This window comes from Wyeomyia smithii, chromosome 3 (genome assembly GCF_029784165.1).
Source record: "Wyeomyia smithii strain HCP4-BCI-WySm-NY-G18 chromosome 3, ASM2978416v1, whole genome shotgun sequence".
Taxonomy (NCBI): domain Eukaryota; kingdom Metazoa; phylum Arthropoda; class Insecta; order Diptera; family Culicidae; genus Wyeomyia; species Wyeomyia smithii.
The window spans coordinates 85,543,645-85,564,597 of NC_073696.1; the positions used below are offsets into that span (position 1 = coordinate 85,543,645).

Here is a 20,953-nt window from a genome sequence, read left to right on the forward strand (position 1 = left end):
GAAATCAGTAACGTGGTTTCTGAGATATTGATGTTTCGTGATTTTTACATTTTGATACATAACCTCTAAACCAAAAATCCGATTACAATGAAATTCAATAGCAACCTATGGCGCAACTAGACCTTTCATTTGCAATTAATTTTATGAAAATCGGTCCAGCCATCTCTGAGAAAAGTGAGTGAGAAAAAAAAGTTGCACATACACACATACATACATACATACAGAAAATGCTCAGTTCGTCGAAAGGGGTGGTATATGACATTCGGCCATTGGGACCACTTTTATACTTTTGGGTTTTCCAGTGATTGCTATACCTTTCTAGGAGAAAGGCAAAAAAGGTATGATTACAAATATTTTTAGAGCCAAACGGTTTGATTGGTGTGCTGTCTTCAGCAGAGTTGTAAATAATAGGGGTACTGGGGGTAAGCCAGGCCCCCTAAGGAAAATGATTCTTTAGTAGCACTTGATGGCGAATATTGTTATATTTCTTTCACAGAATCATTGTCCAGATTGTTTTCTACAAGATATGAAGGTTTCTAGTACTGTGGGCTTACCACACTCACTGGGAGACGGTGTTACCCCGACAGACACATTTTTTTTTAAAGTGTATTTCTACCAATTTATCGCTTCGATTTACCTCTGATCGAATTCCTGTGATTGCTAACAATACAGGCAATACATTGTAGAGCAACGAAAAATTATTTTAGTCTTTTCAAATGAATAAAAGCTTAAGTTCCACTTACGAAAAATTACATCCGTTCACGCATCAGCTGCAGTAGCGTATGTTTGTCTATTATTTTGACGTTTGACGTTTCACGGTGGCTTCGATGTGTCTTAAAATGTCTAAAATATTAAATACCAACACTCCACATATTCCAAAACACAGTTAATTAGCGTTTTCTAGTAAAATCCTAGGGGTGACGGTCTTACCCTCAGTGCCGGGCTTACCCCCAGTACCCCTAATTCAGTTCTTCCGAAAAAAACACTCTGTAGAGATTTTTTTTAAGACAAAAAGTTTAAAAAATAAAAATAAATTATCTAATAAAAGTAATTTCTAAAAAATTTATTTTTCATGACACCCACATGAGATTAGCTAAACATTGATCGCTGTTCGATCAAAAAATTTAAAATTTTCCAGCAAATCGATAAAAAACTTAAAGCCAGAACGTTTGATCTTCGGCGAAGTTGTAGGGAGTAATTTTATCCATTCAGATTTTTTTTAGAAAAAAAAACAAAAAACTTACTTTTTATTGACTTGATTTTTGCTAAAAAAAACTTTCCTAATATGTTACCGAAGTAAAAAAAATGAAAAATAAAAATATTTGTCAAAAAACAGATTTTTGATTTTCCCCTACAGTGTATATTTTTTGAAGGACAAAGTTTACTTAAGAAAAATGTGAAATTTATCGGTAAATTAGACAAATAAGAGCGATGAGATGAATATAGGTGTATAGATGAATATAGAAGCGATTACCCTAATATGACACGCATTGCACACTTAGATGTAGTCCTATTCAGACTAATACCTATTTTAAAAATTATATATTTTTTAAATTATATGTTTTGTTTTTTGGTTTCGGTGGGAAACATTTAAATGATGTTTTTTGTTCTTGGATGAATCTCATGGCCTTGTAGCTATTTTGTACCATTCTTGTGAAAACAAACAAACATTGTGACAGTTAGTTTTTATAGTGCTGTACGATAGCTGTACTGTTCGGCACTATCATCCACATTCCTTCTACCCCGTCTCCTGTAAAAATTTATTTGATAAAATAGACGTCTTCCACCTTCTCTGCTCGAAATGAATCCGCGTTACAGCAGCTTCCCATCCCACAACACAGGCGCGTTCGTACCTTTGATTTCATCATACTGTGGTTACACCGTGAACAATTAATTTCGCAAATTTGTCGGTGCAGTGACGGTTTCTGCTGCAGACATGAATTATCGCACTTCCCATCATCGACGTATGACAGTGGTGATGCGGCCAATTCGGATTGCCTTAATAATCACTTCCGCCACTAAACCGGAAAATTAATCCGATCGTCGCACTTTGTACGGATTCCGAAGTACGTCATCCTATACTTCCTCGTGTCTTCTACTACCCCCTGCAAACGGAAAACAAAGGATGCATCTCTATGCGGTACTTAGCTTCGTGTGACTAGCGGAGCGAAAAATAATTAGACGCGAATGTGGGCCCTTATGAAACCGTACTAATTTACGGAAACGGAATTGAACCATTTATATAAAAGCGTTCGAAATTAACTACTCCGCAATCAATCAGGATCAAGCACCATCAACGGGCTGGCGATAAAGTGTTTGAGTAACTGCAAGAAACTGCATTGCAACCAGCAGTAGCCCTCCGGTAACAACCACGGAAGCAACCGGAAACAGTGGAAATGGATCTGGTGAAACTGTTCAGTGTGCTGCTAATCTGCGCCTCTTTGATCTTTGTCTGTGAAGCGCAGGTAGGTTAACAACGTCAGCTGGAAATGAAATTAATTAGCGATTAAGTTTAATTAAACGCGGAAACGGATGTGCTGACGCTCTAAGGATCGTTTATATTGCGAAGACGGTAACAGTAACATAAAGTTCAAATGAAGATTACATACTAATGAGTGAACGGGAAGGATGTGCGAGTATTTGATTCGATTTTCTGTGCATTTCATGTGTTAATCTGAAACAGTAGGAACTGCAGAAAAAAAACTAATTAAATTTTAACAGCAACTACCATTGCCTTCAACCTATTAACACAGTGTTAATTCACTTTATTGTGCAGCTCACATTTACTCCGTCCTGGGGTAAACGATCCTCGACTCCACTGTCACTAAACATGCAAAGCTCTTTCGGGGTTCAGGACGGCTGTAAAACGCCTGTTGATTCACTGATGGTAATCTATCGAATGATTCAGGTGAGATCATTGGTCGGTGACAACAATGCTTCACATTTACTAATACTTTAATTTTCACATCATTACCACATGTAGACCGAAGCACAGAAAATCTTAGAATGCAACCAAAAGTAGGCAGATAGCGGCTGTCATCGCACAATCAACTCGACAGAGGATTCAGTTCCAACCAGCGGAGAATGCATTTTATTTTTTGCTTTACATGATGGACATCGGAAGTGTGTATACCAATATATATCACGTTCCCGATTCGTTTCCCTAATGTATACACTTACCTATATAAGATATTGCAGATCACAGAAAATGGCTTAAGTGAAAAACGGTGTTATCATTTACAAGTCCTTGATTATAGTCCCGGTTGACGAACCTGAAGAAAGAAAAGAAAGAAACAGTGTCCTATGCATTATTCCGTTTCTCCCACGCTAGAGGTGGACGTGTTACGCATTTCGAAGCAATCAGTGAAATGCGAATCGATCTTTTGAGCGCAACACACCTATGATTTCACTCTACACAAGATGTGGAACGGAAGCATAGGATGCGAATGGACGCGACTCAGGTGGTGACTCTAACAATTCAAGCTCATCATTTTGCATCCTCGTTAATGAGTGGCCTCGGATTGAAAACTAAAATGAATCACTCTGCAGCCTTTTGCGGTTAGAGACTAATTGTCCCGTGCTTGGCTTTGCAGTCTTGGAGCTATTTTCGTCATTGGCCGGTGGTCGGTAGTAGGTTAATGAGACTTACCTTTTGCACTGTTCCCGTTCACTATGCGATGCGGTGGGGGTCTGGAAAAATGATAAAAGAGCAGAGAGATGTTCAACTCGACCGCAGTGTCGTTTGTAATGTGTATGAAAAACTAAAGTGAATGGCTAATAGGGATTCAGGACTCGCTTTTATGGGACGGAATAAGTGATAGTTTACCTATCTTATTGGCAAATCGTCGTTTGCAGGTATACCCAATACAATAGGTAACTTAGTTTCATGCAGTTTAATACCATCTGGGCTAAGAAATCTTAGAATGAGTTGGATGCTTGAGATTTGGTTTAAGATCGATGTACAAAATTTGAGCACCTTATTGCTCTACACTTTTAATACAAAGTTGCTGAAGAAATTGAAGGATATTTTTAAATGTTTACTATGCCGATCTTGAAATTCAGTAAATCGTTAATTAATAATGGCTTCAATATGTTTTGACTAAAGAATTTTATATGATCGAAATCGTATAAAATTGTAAAGGAAATTGTCTGAGTTTTCATATAAAAGCACTGAAAAATTAAATTTGAAATCTGATCTTTTTCTGCCAAAAACCTTACAAAACTTGCTATAATCTGACGAGTTTATGAGTTAAACGATGGCGTAATAGAGTGATTCCTTTCAATTTATTTCAACAGCAAAATTTAATATTAAAATTCAAACATTTTAAAATGAAATTAAAAAGCTCGGTTTACCTTTTCGTAACTTTGCTGAAAACTGATAAAACACTCTAATCATTTCTCAAACAAACTAGAATCATTCAATTTGGATGATTTCATAGGCAATATAATTATTCAACGTGATAAAAACTATTTGAGCAAAAGTCACCATGCCTTTACAATTTAGGCGGGTTCATCGAACGTTGAACGTATTTTGAAAACCAGTTTTTGACAAACAATGCAAAATCGTTGGCTTGAGTTGTAAATTTGCATTATCTCAAACTTGCGAAGAAGTACTGAGCACTGAAATGTCTTGGTTCTCCTTTAGGCGGGTTCCTTCAGTGTTGCACAACCGGTTTAATTTTTTGTTCTTTGTTGCATCAACTTGGTTAGCCGTTTTCGTTATAGCATTTCGTTCCAAACAATATATTTTACAATTCCCATAAAATTAGCATAGAAGAGTGAATAAGACTTTGGTTAAACGACTACAATGAAATAAATCAACACCCTAATGACGGCATCTGTTTTCTTTCGTATCACCAGTATGTACTCCGAATCAACACTAGCAATTGAATACACTGGTAAACAAAATAAAGAGCATAGCTTTCATATCGAAAGTCCACGTAATAAATCTATTCGTTTTTATTCTTCTAACCAATACAGCACACATATGTAAAGTTGTCAAATAGCCAGTAGGGTTAAATGGGAATCTTTTATTTTAATCCCCTAAAACTGCGCAATCTCATTTATTTTCCAACAATGACCAACAATGTTGCTAAGCATGTCGACCGGTGTTCTTTCACACTTCATTAAATAAGATGAGCGCGCCAATGTTCTACTATTAACTATCAAACTGCAATAATCAATTAGTGAAGTCGGATGGCAAGAACAGTCTGTGAAACATTCTTTCTGCAGACACTAGTTTTTTTCCAAAATAGTTTAATCGTATGGAAGAATGAATTCAATATTTCATTAAGTGAATAAAGTGGATGGAAACACGGCATCAAGTCGCATTCAAGCAGCGAAGCTGAATGGGTTAAGATGCGATATTACGCCCCGCAATTGGCGCTAGTTCTCACGCTTTTGTGCTTGTTCCGGGTCGCTAGTGTGAATGCTCAACAAGGTGATTTAGGTGAGTGTGCTTCAATTAGCGGTGGGGAATCCACCTTTGTCTTTTGAGGAAGAAAAACAAAGCGGAAAGAATGAATCTCATTCATCTTGCATCTTTTGGCAGCAATCGGCGATCAGTGTGTGGTCCAAAGAACAAATGCTCCCGGTATTTGTCGGCTTATTTCTGACTGTGCATCTGTGATTGATGACATACGAAACCGTCGGGGAAGTCCTACTAAGTGTGGATTCGCGAATAAAGTACAAGTTGTTTGTTGCCCAGATGGAGTTCAATTGAGGACTACATTAGCCAGTATGCCGGAAACATCAACCGCGACCAATCATCCCAGGATAGTGGAAAGTACGTCATTGCTCGACATATTACTATGTTTCAACTCAAAGCTATAAGCGTTAATGCAATGTTTCATCATCATGTTTTGGTTTCTAGAGCAGCGAACAAAAATTTCGCAGTGTCGACCACAATGTGACGGTGCTTCCTAACGCGTTTTAATCAATCAAAGGTGTTTCGTTTCTAATACCCTCATTCTCGTTCTGTGTTTTCCCAACTTTCCCACGCATCCAATAGAATGTACTGAATTCGGCGAGGCTGTGTTTTCCAAAGAGTATGTCAATGCGCTGGGCGTCGATGAGCCGAAACTGCACCGACTGGATAAATGTGGTCACAAGGCGGTCGAGTTGATTGTCGACGGTGAAGCTGCAAAATCGAGGGAATTCCCTCACATGGCACTGATTGGGTACGGCACAGCACCTGCGATACACTACCTGTGCGGTGGGTCACTAGTGTCGGACCGGTTTGTACTAACCGCTGGCCACTGTGTCAACACAATCGAATAGTGAGTAATATGTGTATTCGGTTTAAACATTTCTAATATTGACTACAGGAAGTATTTGCACATTTCGTTATTTTTTTATGTATAAGAAAGTTTATATTCAATCATAAAACAATCCTACGGAGACTCATCATGCTTTGATCCAATCTACGGTGCAAATTATAGCCATGACAGAGGGGGGAAACTGTTCCATATGTGCTGATTGGAGCAAAATGCTCGGTTCATTGTTGTGCCCACCCACACAGTCTCTGAGGAATAAGGATCAGAAACGAGAACACCTCATCGTTGGGCAAACCAATAGTGATGGAGAAAAAATAAGGGAGCGAACCTATTTTGATCAATTATTATACCCACCTACCACAGCATTCTGTGATTTTTTGGTCAATACATCTCTCTATGACCACGTGTTTCGACGTAGACTACGTTCTGTTTTAGTAGGTTGGTAAACTGCGGAAAGTGTAATGAAAATATACCCTCTTCAAATGCATAAAATCCTACTACTACTGAATGTGTTTTCATCACCAATGTCTAGGTCGGTAGATGAAATTTACCCCAAATTAGTGACATAATAATTTTTATATCATTGAAATAATAAACTATAGCAATGGAACATTTGTGGTTTACTGTTAAAACTAGCAAAAAGTTGAGTTGAAAATCGTATTTAGCCAATCGTGAGCTTCCTCTTGATAACCGTGACAAGTGCAACAATTAGCACTTTCGCTTTTGACCGTACCGCAATACTGTAAAAGCTTTTCACATTTTTCTATTTTATTAGTTGCCTGGCGTGACGTAAGGACGGTTTATTCTTTATATAATAAGAGTGTGCGAAAAACAGATTACTCCTTTCCGTGCAGAAGCGATGAAATGAGACTTATCAGTTCGCCGTCAAAAACCTTGAATCAATTGTTGAATCTTGTGCCCTTTATTGTTTTAACTTGAATAATTTTTTAAATCAGACAGTCAGATAATTTTAAAACTCACCCAGATACGTAGTTTTTCGATGTCTCATAACGGATTGAAAATATTCTAGTTGTGCTAACTGATTGGAACTTGGAACAATTGAGGTTAAAATGTTCATAAAAATAAGTGTCAATTTGATAAGGTTTTTCAAATTAGAATACATATACAGATTCTGCATACAAATGGAAAAACATCTGAATATATGGTACCTCTGCTTGACACCTCGCAATAATATTGCACTGGAGTTGGCAAATGAACCGACACGATTTAACAACTAATTAAGTTTGATGATTTTTAGTATACAAAAGCCGTATAACACAACTACCTCCTACCAAAATATACTCAATTAAGATCTGCAGAAATAGATTAAATTTTTTGGTACTGAAGAAAAAAACAACCATGACGGTATTGGTGGATTTAAAGTCAATGATTTCTATTCTAATATATGGTGGTAATAACCATAAATGATTAATAGGGAATTTACCAAAAGGGTTCCTTTTGTCTTTACAATTTCAGGAAGTGAATAAACATGTAACATGACACTTTTTTGAAGAACAATCTACAATTGAGGGAAAGATTTTTTGGAATCTTGCATGTAAAGGTCGTTCCAACAGGTTCTACTCTTTTAATTCAACTAGAGACACTCTCTTTTTCGGTTACAAAAACAACTCCCACAAGGCAGTGTGTGCGGTTGATCAAGGCGTGCTAGGAACGGGACACAATAATAGAGGGTGATATGATATTGGTGTTAGGAGAAATGACCTTTCTAATAGTTAAATTGGCTAAACACTTTACCAGAGACGGGTCCGAAGCTGTGTCTTACCGTAAGGGTCCGTTTTAAAATTTATCTCGCATCTTGTGGAATATATTTATGTCGGATCTTGTGAAATATGTAACATTTCAATCACCCATATCAATGTGTAAAAATTATCGCAAAAATATCTTAACGAAGTCGAAATCGTATACCACGTTTATTACCATGCGCAGAAATTCGGTTTTAATTGTAAATCACGGTGGAGTCTAACTGATTTACGATTGTAGGCTTAGAATTGTAAGACAGTGTGAAACAAATCACTTTCAATCGGAAATTATCGTATATAAATACGTATATCAATAAATTGCATACCATTATTTCTCAGTACGTATATCGCCTCCAAAATAGTACGCATATGCTGTTTTTGTGCATCAAATGCGAGTTTGTATGATATATAGGGGCGGATATTGGAATAGAAACATCATTATACGTATGAAAATGTTGATAGCGATGTAAAAATAGACACATATGTTTATGGTTTATGCATCATTCGATTACTATATTTTATAAGATTTATTATTATCATCAACAGTACAACATAATATTATCTAATAGTTATTATATGAAAAACCAATCCGCAAATCCAAACTTAATTTCAAATCCAATGAATTTAAAAAATATCATTTAACCAACCACGTGCACGCTTCACATACACAGATATCGCAGAAATGTACCAAATATTGCCTTTCCACCTCGCATCTTCATCACTACCACGTGACTGGTCGTTTCATCAATCATCCAATATGGTTCCAATATGGTTCCGTGGAAGAGATAGTCTCATTTTCATGCAGGTCTGCGGTTCGCTATCATTTCTAATCTGGCCTCTGAAGCAGAAGCATTAGCAGCAATTCTTGAATATCTCCCGAGAGACGATGCATATGAAGCACATACAACCATACAACTTTTCCAAGTTCCTTCATTCTCGCTTATGCGTTTACGAAGCTAGTCGTTTGCCTTAGAGCAGATGAAAACGACCAGCTTCGTAAACGCAGGAGCGAGAATGACGGAACTTTTAATAGTTGCACGGTTGTATGTACTTCATATGCATCATCTCGGAAGATATTTAGGAACTGCTGCTGGTGCTTCTGTTTCAGAAGCCAGATTAGAAATGAACGCGAGCCCCATGCCTGTGTTGCTTCCGAGTACTTAAATATGAGTGACAAGGTGTACAGTGGCCTCAAAGGCAGTAAAAGAAGAAGTACCAGAACAACCCGGAGTAAAATTAGTAACCGACACCATCCCAACCGCCATGCGTTCAAAGGCGATTCGGAGTACGTTAGTACCTCGGCGAAAAAATTTAAAACTTCTGATTTAAACCGATACAGCCGCCATTTTGTAACAAAAATAGCAATAAAAATATTTTTCCTATTCTGCAAGAGTTCCTCAATCCAATGATATATTATTCATATACCTTACATCTCAAATGTCCTGTAAAAAATTCATGAAAAAAGCCGTTTTTCTAGCATTTGGTGGATATTACCCCTTAACACACGTGCTGCTTAAGGTTTGTTGAAAAGGTATCCAAGATGGAACGCGTGAGACGTGAAAGAAGTGTGCACCCCTGCGTTGAAAACCCAACACTGTTACGAGGAATGATCGCAAAGGCTCTCAAACTACCGAAAAGGACTGTGAACACCGTGCTCAAACGTTACCGTGACACTTTGACGGTAGATCCTGCTAAACAAACCAAACGTAGAAGTGGAACATTGGACCGGATACTTCGAGCGAAGGTTATCGGGGCGGTCCGGAATAATCCTGGGGTCTCCCTTCGTGATCGTGCGAGAAGGATTACAAGTCCTGACAGAGTATAACGGCTGTATTTTGATGGATGATAAAACATACGGCAAAACTGACTTTGGAACAATCCTGGCTCGGAAATTTTACCTTGCTAATCGTAAGGGAAATGCTCAAGGTAGGTTCAAATTTGTTTTCGTTGATAAATTCTCCCGCAAGTTGATGAATTGGCAAGCCATCTGTAGCTGTGGAAAGAAGACAAAAGTTTTCATCGATGGAGCAACCACTACGCTCGGGATGTATAGGAATGGTACAATACAGAATAATATTGATGTTATCGAAAAAAGGAATGATCCACCAAACTACCCACAGTTTCGTCCCATCGAAAGATGTTGGGTAATAGTCAAGTTTGAATTGAAGAAGTGTGGCAAATCAATCAAAACATCATCTGATATGGCAAAGCGGTTAAAAAAAAAGGCCGATATGGTTGATGCTGCCACTGTGCAGAAATTGATGAGAGGTGTTCGACAAAAGTTCAAAGTTCGAGAATTCATCAGAATAGCCAACAAATAATTTTTCTAGTATTTTTTTTCTTGAAGGTTAATAAAACCCTGTAAAAACATATTCTTAGCAATATTGTACGTTATTCCCTCATGGAGGAATCGGAAATTGTATGCGGCCAAATTCTGAATGAAACAAGCCTTACACCACAGCTGCGCTAAACAAGAGTGGTGAATCCTTCTTGAGAATATACACAGAAATATACAATGGTGTGCACTGATGAGATAATTTCGATAGCATTCGAAGAGCAAACATGCATGACGGGTGGCTAAAAGTAAACAATGCAGTCTACTTTCCTACGTAGATATTCCTTTATTTGATATATGAACCATTCTACGAAAAACGGGCAACCATTTTAATCGACCTTTCTTTATTTGGTTGAAACTTTGCATAAATGGTTCTAAGAGCAAAAGATATTATTTTGTGCTATAAGCTATTTTTTTTTGAATCACGACTGGTTTTGGAGAGCTATGTTAAAATTGTTCAAATGTTATGCACAAAAAGTCGTGATGATTAAAAGTATTTTTGGATTCAAAACAGTTTGTCTGATTGGTGTAACGATGAAACCATCAAATGTAAAATAAATTTAGCTGCATTGGCCGAAAAATGCATATTTAGTTTTAAAATACAAAAATAATCTATCTGGCAACACTTCGGTTCATTTTCTTCAAAATTTTTCACTATCAAATCACTATTTTTCGGGTGTCTTACGTCTATAAATTATAGAGCAAAATAATTACGAAGCTTACAACTTTTTTCGTAAAAATGTTATATCTCGAGATAGGCTCATATTACCTCGGGATGATAGTTGTTTCTTATGTGAAATTTTCCAAGGAACACGATGAAATTATCAACTTTAAAATAAAAATGACTGCATTTGCCGAAAAATGTAAATTTAGTTTTCAAATACAAAAATAATTTATCTGGCAACACTTCCGTTTAAAACTTATATTTTTTCTGGATTCCTTGGTTTATTTTCTTCAAAAATCATCTATCAGTATTTTTCGGACATCTCACGTCTGTGAATTGTAAGAAAAAGAAAAAAGAGATTTTTGACAAAAATTGCGTGACTTTGCAGTTAAGTGGGGGTTCTAGAGAGCGGGGGGTATTCCAATCGATACCAAAATTGGGATTTTTCCAAAGAGACAGTAGAGCAAAATCATTTCAAATCGCCTGGAAATACGCGAAAATTTAATCGACCATTTTTGATTTGAATGAAAACATTCTAAAAGGGCGTATGCCTTTTGGCATAGGTTTTATTCGAAGCATTGTAGCCCACAAACCGTTGGTTGTATAGAAAAACTGTCTGAGAATGAGTTGTAGGAAATTAAAAATGCACCATAAAAATAAAATACACTGTACAAAAAAAAAAATTTTTTTCGACCAAATAAATTAAAAATAAACATTAAATTTCAATTAAAAAAAAAGAATTGATTTTTTTCTATTTTTTTTTTAAAGAAACTTGACGTTAACACGCAACTTTAAAAAAAAGTCCAGGGTGGAGAAATGAAAAATATTTTTTTTATGGTAGATTAATTTTTTTATGAAAATTCTAATTCAAACATTTTTCAAAATATTTGTATTCTGATGATTTTAGAAGATGCAGAAAGTCATTTTGAGTCAAAAAGCTCGTGGTAGTAAACATTCTAAAGGCATCGGTTTTCGAGTTATTTCTAATTTAAGCTCGAAAAATTTTAATTATTTAGGAAAATACACGTTTTTCTTAATTGGACCATGGTTCTCCAGCGAAAACCATATGTTCATCCAGAATGCTTGATCAAAAATATACAATTCATTCTTTGACAACAAAACGATTGGGCGAACGGTTCTCAAGAAAAGAGTTAAATGTTCTAAGTGATATAAATATATATAAGAATCAAATATTTATTTTCGAGTTTTATTATCTTAGGAACATATTTTTTTATGACATAGATACTTTACAGAACTAGTTTCACCTTATATTTTATATACGTCATAAGTAAATGATTCGTCATCGTTCGAAATCAGCTTCGTTGGATCTTATTTTCTGAAATCGGAACAAAAGAGTAATACTTTTGTGTGGCGCTATTATTATAGATTTTTTGAAAATATTGCTCCATTCTGTTACTCCTCGTTCATATTCTTCATATGATACCCAACTAAATGACATTTTTGATGAATTTTTATTACTTTTCTGATTAGACCAATCATACAATTCTTTTGCGCTTGCAATGGGATGTTCATGTTCTTTAGCTAAACTTGCATTACCTGCCATTCATTTTAATATGCCACCAATTGCATCGCATGGGCCTTTACCATGAGAAGTCGCAAAAAAATGCCACTCTGCATCGACGTTATATTTTGTTTTGAACTTGCAAAGTTTTTTCTATTTTTATATTGTGATATTATATTAATATCGCTTTTTTCAACTCTATTGTTGTTTTCAAAAAACTCATTAATTTGGCAATGAACACCTGAACCGCAACAGTATCATGATGGAGTACTTCCGATATTATGATGAAGCTGATATTCTTAAGTGTTCCAGATTCTGAATAGTAAACAACGAAGGAATGAATGGTGGCTTGACTATCATTTCAATAACTACACGAATCACAAATTGATAAAGATGTAAGATATAAGATGTGTGCTCTTCGATGTATAAATTTTTAATTTTGCAATAACGTTTTCGTTTAATTTGCGTAAGCTTGATGAGCACCGATGATCAGGAAAGGGTTTACAGCATTTGGGCTTGGTTTATTCCATTTTCACTTTATTCATCTTCACAAAATGCAAACTGTTACTAACACATCTGGAGTAGTGCAATCGTATTTTTATACGAAAACAGATATTATAGGTAACCCAGTAGTTATTGGTTGCGTACTTTACAAACAGTTATTATTAGTAAACAAGTAGGTAGTGTTGCACGACAAACATATTTTTTTATAAAACATTAGGCAAGGGGAAACGTGTAGGTAGGCTAAGGTTTAGCGCTTGAGTTATTTATCCAATCGTTTTGTTGTCAAAGAATGAGTTGTATATTTTTGATCAAGCATTCCAATGAACGTATGGTTTTTGCTGGAGAACCATGGACAAATTAAGAAAAACGTGTATTTTCCGAAATATCAATAATTTTCCGAACTTAAATTTAAAATAAATCGAAAACCGATGCCTTTAGAATGTTTACTACCAAGAGCTTTTTGATTTAAAATGACTCCCTGCATCTTTTAAAATCATCAGAATACAAATATTTTGAAAAGTGTTTTAATTAGAATTTTTATAAAAAAAATTATCTACCATAAACAAATTGTTTTCCATTTCTCCATCCTGGACTTTTTTTTTAAAGTTGCGTGTTAACGTCAAGTTTCTTTAAAAAAAATAAAAAAAAATCAACTCTTTTTTTTTTAAATTGAAATTTAATGTTTATTTTAAATTTTTTTAGGTCAAAAAAAATTTTTTTTGTACAGTACATATTTTTTTTATGGTGCATTTTTAATTCCCTACAACTCATTCTCAGACAGTTTTTCTATACAACCAACGGTTTCTGGGCTACAATGCTTCGAATAAAACCTATGCCAAAAGGCATACGCCCTTTTAGAATGTAACTTATGGGTGTAAAAAATCTCTCCACCTGTGAAAAATGCTCAGTTTGCTAAGCCAAATACGTGTGCAAAGTTTCATTCAAATCAAAAATGGTCGATATTCGACCATAGGTCATTTCGCGCGATCTTGCTGAGTAGATGAATAATTTCCCCAACTTTGAGCAAAATCTGTGATGGTCGTGTCCAAGTGGCATGTACACTTCGTATGGAATGACCCATATACAATCTAAAAAAACATTTTTTTTTTGAGAAAAAAAGGTAAAAATAAAAAAAAAAAATATTTATCTAAAAAGCTCATTTTTAAAAGTTATTTTTTTCATAAAAACTACACCAGATTAGCTAAACATTGATGGATGTCCGATCATGGATAAATGAGAAACAAAAATTTAAAAATTTTCAGAATAATTAAAAAATATTAAAAGCAGAACTTTTGTTTTGATTGGTATATCGTCTTTAGCAAAAATGTAAACAGTAATTTTGTTTTTCCAGAAAAAAACACAGTGAGACAAACATTTTTTACGAAAAAAATGACAAAAATATAATTAAAAATTAAGTATTTCTCGACTACTTTGTGATAAGGTCGTATATCTAAACGTAAACAAAACGAGTGAGAGTTATATCCCTTGTACTTCACAAGCACAAATCATCTCTCACTCGTTTTGTTTACGTTTAGACATACGACCTTATCACAAAGATTTCAAAAAACTCACTTTAAATCTGATTTTTTTTTCTATTAAAACTACACATTATACGTCAACTAAAAAATAGTTGACTAAAATTGGAGAATCAAAAAATTATATCACACGGAGATAAAGTGTATTCTTGGACTCAACGAGCATGGGCTGAATACCAGAAATGGATCACCGGTGGTGGGTTGCCGGACCAAAACAACTTACAAGTTCCAGTGAAGACTGATTGGGGTTCAGATGGCAGCTTTTTTTACTAATAAGCGAAAAGAGTAAAGTAATGTGACAATTATGCGGTTAATAACGCTATGTGACAGAACAAATTGATATTTTTACGACTTTTTTTGAACAAACATAAGCATATTTCAGCAGATACTATTTTAAGCATTTCCCATAAAAAAAACGAAACTTATAAAATGTCAAATGTTACAGTTACGCGATTACAGGCAGTACATGTCTGCTTTATTGTCCATGAAGGCATAACAGTCTCACTACCAAAAGCGTGCAGCTGAGTAAAATACAACTGGAACGACTGTCTTCTTTTTGAATCAATGAAATAACCCAAAAATTTAGAACCTTACTCATCAGTAGTGGCGGGCAAAATAGCTAAGTCACTAATTAGCGACACTAATTTCCAATCAGCAAGTTTGTGAGAGAAAAATTATTTTGTCTTACTGATTTTTGAACCTATGAGTATCGCTAAACCTCTGAATTTACAGTAAAACGGCGAACGGTAATATTTTGAAAAAATATGTCTCAAACTATGAAACGTTTTCACTTTCAAAATATCGTTTTCATTCAAATACCAAAAAAAATCTCTGACTGCAATTTTCCTCTTCCTCTTCCCATGAGACGAGTGTACGCCTGGTTTTCTATACAGGGTCTTCGGTCAGTTTTAATTTTTAAAACGTTTGAGTCATACTTTCTGACGCTTTGCATACTTTTCGCTTCTTTTGAAGTAGTTTTCGTGCGAAAATATCACGTATGATTTTTTAGTTACCTAGGATGGTTTTAATTCTTTAAATTGACGACTATGCAATTATATAAAATTGATTTCAATGTACGTTTGAAATGTTGCGCAATTTTGTAAAACGCTAGTTATCATTATTATTTCATTACCCAGCGGTTAAAATTGATAAAAAGTTTCAAGGACAGTATACGCGAACAATGAACCAATCACATGTGAACATTTCTAGCACAGACGACATGAATAGACACCAACCATTTCTTGAGATATACTCTGTATCAATATCAAAAAAAAAAAAATTACAGGTCAGTTTATGTTTGCTTTGTCCAACATTAAAACATAATCGGAGCAGCGGTACTCATTTTAATAATTGATTTGGAAATTTTTAATAGAAATATATATTTCCTAATTTATATATTTATTGGTTATCCACGAATCGATTGTTTACCACGAATGTATATTGATTGCGTGTAATATGTTCGAAGACCATATAGTAATTTACTGTTTTTTGCCCCTATTTTAAAAGAAAAACTCAATCGATTGTAGACCTATTTTTTGCAATTAGCCTGTAAAATGTTGGATTTGAAACAGTTATGGACTTAAGAAACTAAGAATAATTATAAATGCAAACATTTATTCTAGCGGTCCCGCAAGTACGGTCCGACTGGGCGAACTGGCTCTAGACTCCTCAAACGACGAGGCCTTTCCAGAAGATTTCAACATCGCTGAATTGATCCCACATCCAGAGTACAAGCAAACCTCGCAGTACAACGATATCGCCTTGGTCAAACTGGAGCGAAAAGTAATCTTTTCACCGTACATTAGACCGATCTGTCTGCCGACAAAAAGCGATTTGAACAACAAACGGGCCATCGCCACTGGTTGGGGAACAATTGGATATGGGGAAGCTACAAGCCCAGTCATGCTGAAGGTGGTGCTGGAAATGTTCAATTATGACGAATGTGCAAAAAATTTTGAAGCGAATCGTAGGTTGCAAGACGGGCTAAAACGAGACAGTCAAATTTGCGCTGGATCTCGAAACTCCTCAAAGGATACATGCCAGGTACAACAAATTACATATTTTACATTGAATAAGTTAGAGATTAATTGATGTTCATCTTTTCAGGGCGATTCTGGTGGACCGCTCCAAATCTATAACGACCAGAATGTCTACTGTACGTACACAATCATAGGAATTACTTCCTTCGGAAAATATTGTGGCTTGGCAGGTTCTCCTGCAGTCTATACTCGTGTTTATCAATACATTTCATGGATCGAAAATCTAATATTTTAGCATCGACCATCAGCAAGGACTGCCTTTCAGCCGTTTTATAAGTTCGGTAGGTACTGTCTTCCAACCGAGTTTCAAAGTAACTTGTGACACGGAAATTCTATCAAACAAAGACAAAACAACAAGTTTAAATACTAATCATTGAAAAGCTGAACCATAGCATGAAAATCCGAAATTTCCAAATTTGGGTACATGCGATACTAATGTATTCGGCTTTCAATAAAATATTCATAATAAATATCAACAATTATCTCTGGTAATAGAGGTAAAACTCACCTTAACGTTGATAGACGTCGTTCATGAATAATTGATAAATGATTGCACTCAGCTTCAGCCCGATTGTCCTTTTCGTGGGTCCGTATGGTAGATTTAATAGGCGTTCTTTCTCCTGCTCACTGCAGCACTTCTCGAAGGCTAAATAAAGTTTCTTCGGCGTTGGATAACGTTCGACAATAGCGTTCACCTTGTCGATCGTTAGCAGCTTAATTTGAAGTAATTGTTTCATAAATATTTCTCGAACTGTACACTCGCGGGTTTTGGATGATTGGGTATTGAAGACTTCGAACTGAAGCAGCGGAACTCTCTGCTGGTTAAAGTCATATGTGGGAACTGGGTCCTGAGAATCTTTTGTGATGTTCCAGAATGTCTTATCCTGCCGAAAAAGGAGAGATTGCATGATTAGATAATGACAATTCAAAGCTGGCAGGAAACATACCTTTAAATTAGTTTGGAGAAGCTTGGTCATAACTGATAAATACTGAACAGTGTGGTGATGATTCTCCGTATATTTCACGGTAAATCCATGTACATATGTGTTCAGAGCAGCCTGTGAAAGAGTACCTGCTGGAACACCAACTTGACGATTATTTCCCAAATGCTCTATTAAATAGATAACATTGGCCAATCTACATTGCTTCAGCCGAAATTTCTGTTCGTGGAAGCGACCATCTTTCAAACTACTTGCAAGATCATCCATTCTTTTTCGTTCCACAATGTACGGAAGTATAAACTCCCGGCCATTGTTATCACGTATAATCCAGAGAAAATCACCAACGCCTAAACGCTTAACTTCATGGGGCACATGATACTGTTCAAGCTCCTTCAACGTGCGATCCAGGTAACTTTTTGATTTGCCAATTATTTCTTGAGTATCTACAAACAAAATTACTTGGGGATTTGATATGATCACGTTTTGACAATCAGCAATATCCAAACTATTATAAATAGAATCATTCGGCAGATTAAATTGATCATCATCAATCACTGCCTCCGGTTGTTCACATTCACTAGTAAGTTTTGGTGTTTCAGCAGTGAGTTGATGATAGTAACATTGATTCTTATCGTTTAAGATTTTTTCCGCTTCCGTGTCAATTTTCGAAGCAAATGTTTGCTCGTTTGGAAAACTCTGCCGGTATGCTTGTAACCGTTTTTCAAGTAACTCGCATATTGTTCTACCAAAGTCTAATAGCATAAAACAATCTCGTCCTGACGCAATCGGAAGAGGATAACGACGAAGCGAGTTTAGTGCCTTTTGTAAAGGTATACGACTCATGGAATTCTGTTCCTCTGCTTTCGACAGCATCTCCTGAAGCCATCGTTCAAATAACGGATTGGGGCACTTGATTTTACAACTAATTTGGCGCACTGTATTGTCGGATGCAGCTGATAGCTGACGGTTAACACGAATTTTACGAATCATACGTTGCGGTGCAGACACAGGCATAACAATTTCACTGAAGTATACTTAAAAGTTTAATTCTGATAAAATTACCAAATGTCATATATTTTTCACTGTTTAGTTGAATGCTTAGCGAAAATAGATAATGATTATTCGTCTTGTTATTTCTGTTTTTTTTTTAATTTGATGTACTCTATTCAGGGTTGCCAGATGTTGGAAAAATATGTGGAACTGCTCGAAAAACCGAAAAATACCGATAATACTGAACAAAATCACCAAAATCATAAAGATCGAAAAACTACGCACCCACCTGTTACATTTGTAAAAAATTATCCAGGATTTGAAATATAATTTCGCATCATTTCGAAAGTTCTAATGTTTTTTTAGTATTCTTATCATTCGAAAACAAAAAATAAATCTTCCGCTTCATTCGAATCGATCTTTTCGATAAAATCGATACTTTTGATCTATAAGCATTGCCCATCCCTATCCGACATCCATATTTGACAACTGTTATCCGCCTGTCTGTACAGAAAATTTTTCACGAGATCCCGATTCATTAGAAGTGCGTGAAGAGCTCGTCAATTAAACTGATTAAACTTCCTAATTTACTTTGCATTGCTCAAGCGTATAAAAGAAAGTAATTAAGGTTAGTATTCTATGTTAAGTAAAGTGTAGTTTTAACATCAGTGCGATTGATTTTACAGTTGCCATTATTTGGAACAATGTCATTCAAGAAGGACGTGGTCCTGCTCATTAAGCCCTATTACTGGGTCAACATTCTTATGAGTATTTCGTACATCGCAGCCAAGCGTGCACCAATGATATGTAACTTTCTGTGGACATATCTGTTCAACCAACAAGACCAGTGCGAACTGGATGGCCGAGAAACAGAGATTCTGTTTTTCCTGCTTATTGTGGTGATGATTCGTACCAGAAAAACAGGAAGTGTTACAATGATCAACTATTTAACATCCAGTTTTACCTATACCAAAGTAGCAAATCTCGGGTTGTGGTTCTATAGCGATATACGGTTAGGATTAATTTATGGTGCATTGTTCATCCTGGTAGCGTTAACTCTTCCAGAACCTACTTATTCTGGTCCCGATAATGTTGTATACCTACGTACGGAAAATGGCCTTGATGAAGAGCTGGAGCGTGATAAGCGGATTAACTGGTTAGTAACGTTTTACACCGTGTGGAATCCAGCATGCGCTAACTTTGCTCCCATTATTGCCGAACTATCGGCGGAGTATAATTTGCCTAATCTAAAGTTTGGTAAAGTCGACATAGGGCGATTCCCAAACATTGGCCAAAAGTACCACGTCTCCGACAGTTCTTTCAGCCGGCAGCTCCCCACAGTGATATTGTTCCGTAATGGCAAAGAAGTGACACGACGACCACATGCGGATGCCAAGGGAAAGCTGGTTAAATTTTTCTTTTCTGCTGATAACGTTAAAGCTGCCTTTGATCTAAACAACCTTTATAAGGAATGCAAGGAAAATCCAATCAAGGGACCAAAAGCAATCACGTCGGCTGCGGAGAAGAAGAAAAATTAATGCATATATTCATTTGTCGAATAGCATTTAACGATTGTCAGTCCTTTTCGATTCTTACTATCAATCATCAAACATAAAAAGTGTGCCGTTTTAATTTATATATTTTTTGCCATCCGTCGAACATTTTAAATCGGACAAACGTACTACTTGAGGTAGATAGTTTAAACGTTGTCATGACGTAACCTTGTAGTCAACCACGATTAGTGTATAGGTGATAATTATCAGCTCGTATCAAACCGGATAGTTTTTAAGATATGTTACACAAATCACATTCGTCCGTTAAAGGTTTAGTACGCTGCCAAGTGTTGCTGATATAGTCTAGACTCGATTGTGTGTCGGTCTTGTGTTAAAATATTTTCTAAGTCATCATATGTATTGAACGAATTACGATAGTCAATAAATCTAGTGCATTTTTCCTTACAAACTTTGTGTATATTTATGAAGAAAAGCGACACAACTGTAAACGAGAACTATTGTCCTAATCTTGTCTAAATCGTATCAGTTTAAACTCTCTGTTTGACACATAGTCGTGCCACATATGTCTACCAAAGCTCACATGAATTTTCATTTAATTCATTTCTCCCAGAAAGGCATTTTTTCAGTGTAAGGCATTTTCTCATCACATCTTCACAGCTGGTCCGGTGTCTTCAAGTTACAGATATTCCTTCCAATCATTTGGCATAATTGGGTATACTAGTTTTTCTATATCATTCGAAAAAGAAGCGTTTTTTAAATGCTTATCATTGTTCTTCGATTTTTGAATAAAAAATCACAAGTGTTGTGTGCAAAGCCGCGACCGCATGGTTGACATGAAACTACATATGGTTGTTTGTTACATTACTTGTATTGA

At 35.9% G+C, this 20,953-nt stretch overlaps 4 protein-coding genes across 5 annotated transcripts; 3 read left to right on the forward strand and 1 right to left on the reverse strand.

The window, feature by feature from the left end:
• The first annotated feature begins 2,255 nt into the window (after positions 1–2,255).
• Positions 2,256–3,230, forward strand: LOC129729850 (hypertrehalosaemic prohormone). Its single transcript, XM_055688696.1, has 3 exons — positions 2,256–2,465; positions 2,777–2,908; positions 2,984–3,230. Exons 1-3 carry the CDS (start codon positions 2,397–2,399, stop codon positions 3,020–3,022), a joined length of 240 nt encoding a protein of 79 aa, XP_055544671.1. The 5' UTR covers positions 2,256–2,396; the 3' UTR covers positions 3,023–3,230.
• On the reverse strand, positions 3,064–18,743 carry LOC129729848 (crossover junction endonuclease MUS81). 2 transcript variants are annotated; one of them, XM_055688693.1, is made up of 4 exons: positions 17,582–18,743; positions 17,143–17,518; positions 3,650–3,690; positions 3,064–3,272 (listed from the first exon to the last, which is right to left on the reverse strand). In XM_055688693.1, exons 1-2 carry the CDS (start codon positions 18,587–18,589, stop codon positions 17,144–17,146), a joined length of 1,383 nt encoding a protein of 460 aa, XP_055544668.1. In that variant the 5' UTR covers positions 18,590–18,743; the 3' UTR covers positions 3,064–3,272; positions 3,650–3,690; position 17,143. The 2 variants fall into 2 exon arrangements, with proteins under 2 accessions (XP_055544668.1, XP_055544669.1); XM_055688694.1 differs by lacking the exons at positions 3,064–3,272; positions 3,650–3,690 and adding an exon at positions 12,274–12,370.
• Positions 5,162–17,141, forward strand: LOC129729849 (serine protease snake-like). Its single transcript, XM_055688695.1, has 5 exons — positions 5,162–5,449; positions 5,552–5,785; positions 6,011–6,278; positions 16,218–16,638; positions 16,702–17,141. Exons 1-5 carry the CDS (start codon positions 5,359–5,361, stop codon positions 16,867–16,869), a joined length of 1,182 nt encoding a protein of 393 aa, XP_055544670.1. The 5' UTR covers positions 5,162–5,358; the 3' UTR covers positions 16,870–17,141.
• A 306-nt stretch (positions 18,744–19,049) lies between the features above and the next one.
• On the forward strand, positions 19,050–20,527 carry LOC129728057 (thioredoxin-related transmembrane protein 2 homolog). The gene is made up of 2 exons (XM_055686429.1): positions 19,050–19,193; positions 19,252–20,527. The coding sequence occupies exon 2, from the start codon at positions 19,270–19,272 to the stop codon at positions 20,101–20,103; it is 834 nt and encodes a 277-aa protein (XP_055542404.1). The 5' UTR covers positions 19,050–19,193; positions 19,252–19,269; the 3' UTR covers positions 20,104–20,527.
• The last annotated feature ends 426 nt before the right edge of the window (positions 20,528–20,953 follow it).

Excerpts from the sequence above, each read along its gene's own strand:
- LOC129729850 (XM_055688696.1), top strand. The coding sequence starts at position 2,397 with ATGGATCTGGTGAAACTGTTCAGTGTGCTGCTAATCTGCGCCTCTTTG. Across the intron at positions 2,466-2,776 it reads TCTTTGTCTGTGAAGCGCAG|CTCACATTTACTCCGTCCTG; the intron begins GTAGGTTAACAA and ends TTTATTGTGCAG. Across the intron at positions 2,909-2,983 it reads TAATCTATCGAATGATTCAG|ACCGAAGCACAGAAAATCTT; the intron begins GTGAGATCATTG and ends TACCACATGTAG.
- LOC129729848 (XM_055688693.1), bottom strand. The coding sequence starts at position 18,589 with ATGCCTGTGTCTGCACCGCAACGTATGATTCGTAAAATTCGTGTTAAC. Across the intron at positions 17,519-17,581 it reads TTCTCCAAACTAATTTAAAG|GATAAGACATTCTGGAACAT; the intron begins GTATGTTTCCTG and ends CTTTTTCGGCAG.
- LOC129728057 (XM_055686429.1), top strand. The coding sequence starts at position 19,270 with ATGTCATTCAAGAAGGACGTGGTCCTGCTCATTAAGCCCTATTACTGG.
- LOC129729849 (XM_055688695.1), top strand. The coding sequence starts at position 5,359 with ATGCGATATTACGCCCCGCAATTGGCGCTAGTTCTCACGCTTTTGTGC. Across the intron at positions 5,450-5,551 it reads TGCTCAACAAGGTGATTTAG|CAATCGGCGATCAGTGTGTG; the intron begins GTGAGTGTGCTT and ends ATCTTTTGGCAG. Across the intron at positions 6,279-16,217 it reads TGTGTCAACACAATCGAATA|CGGTCCCGCAAGTACGGTCC; the intron begins GTGAGTAATATG and ends CATTTATTCTAG.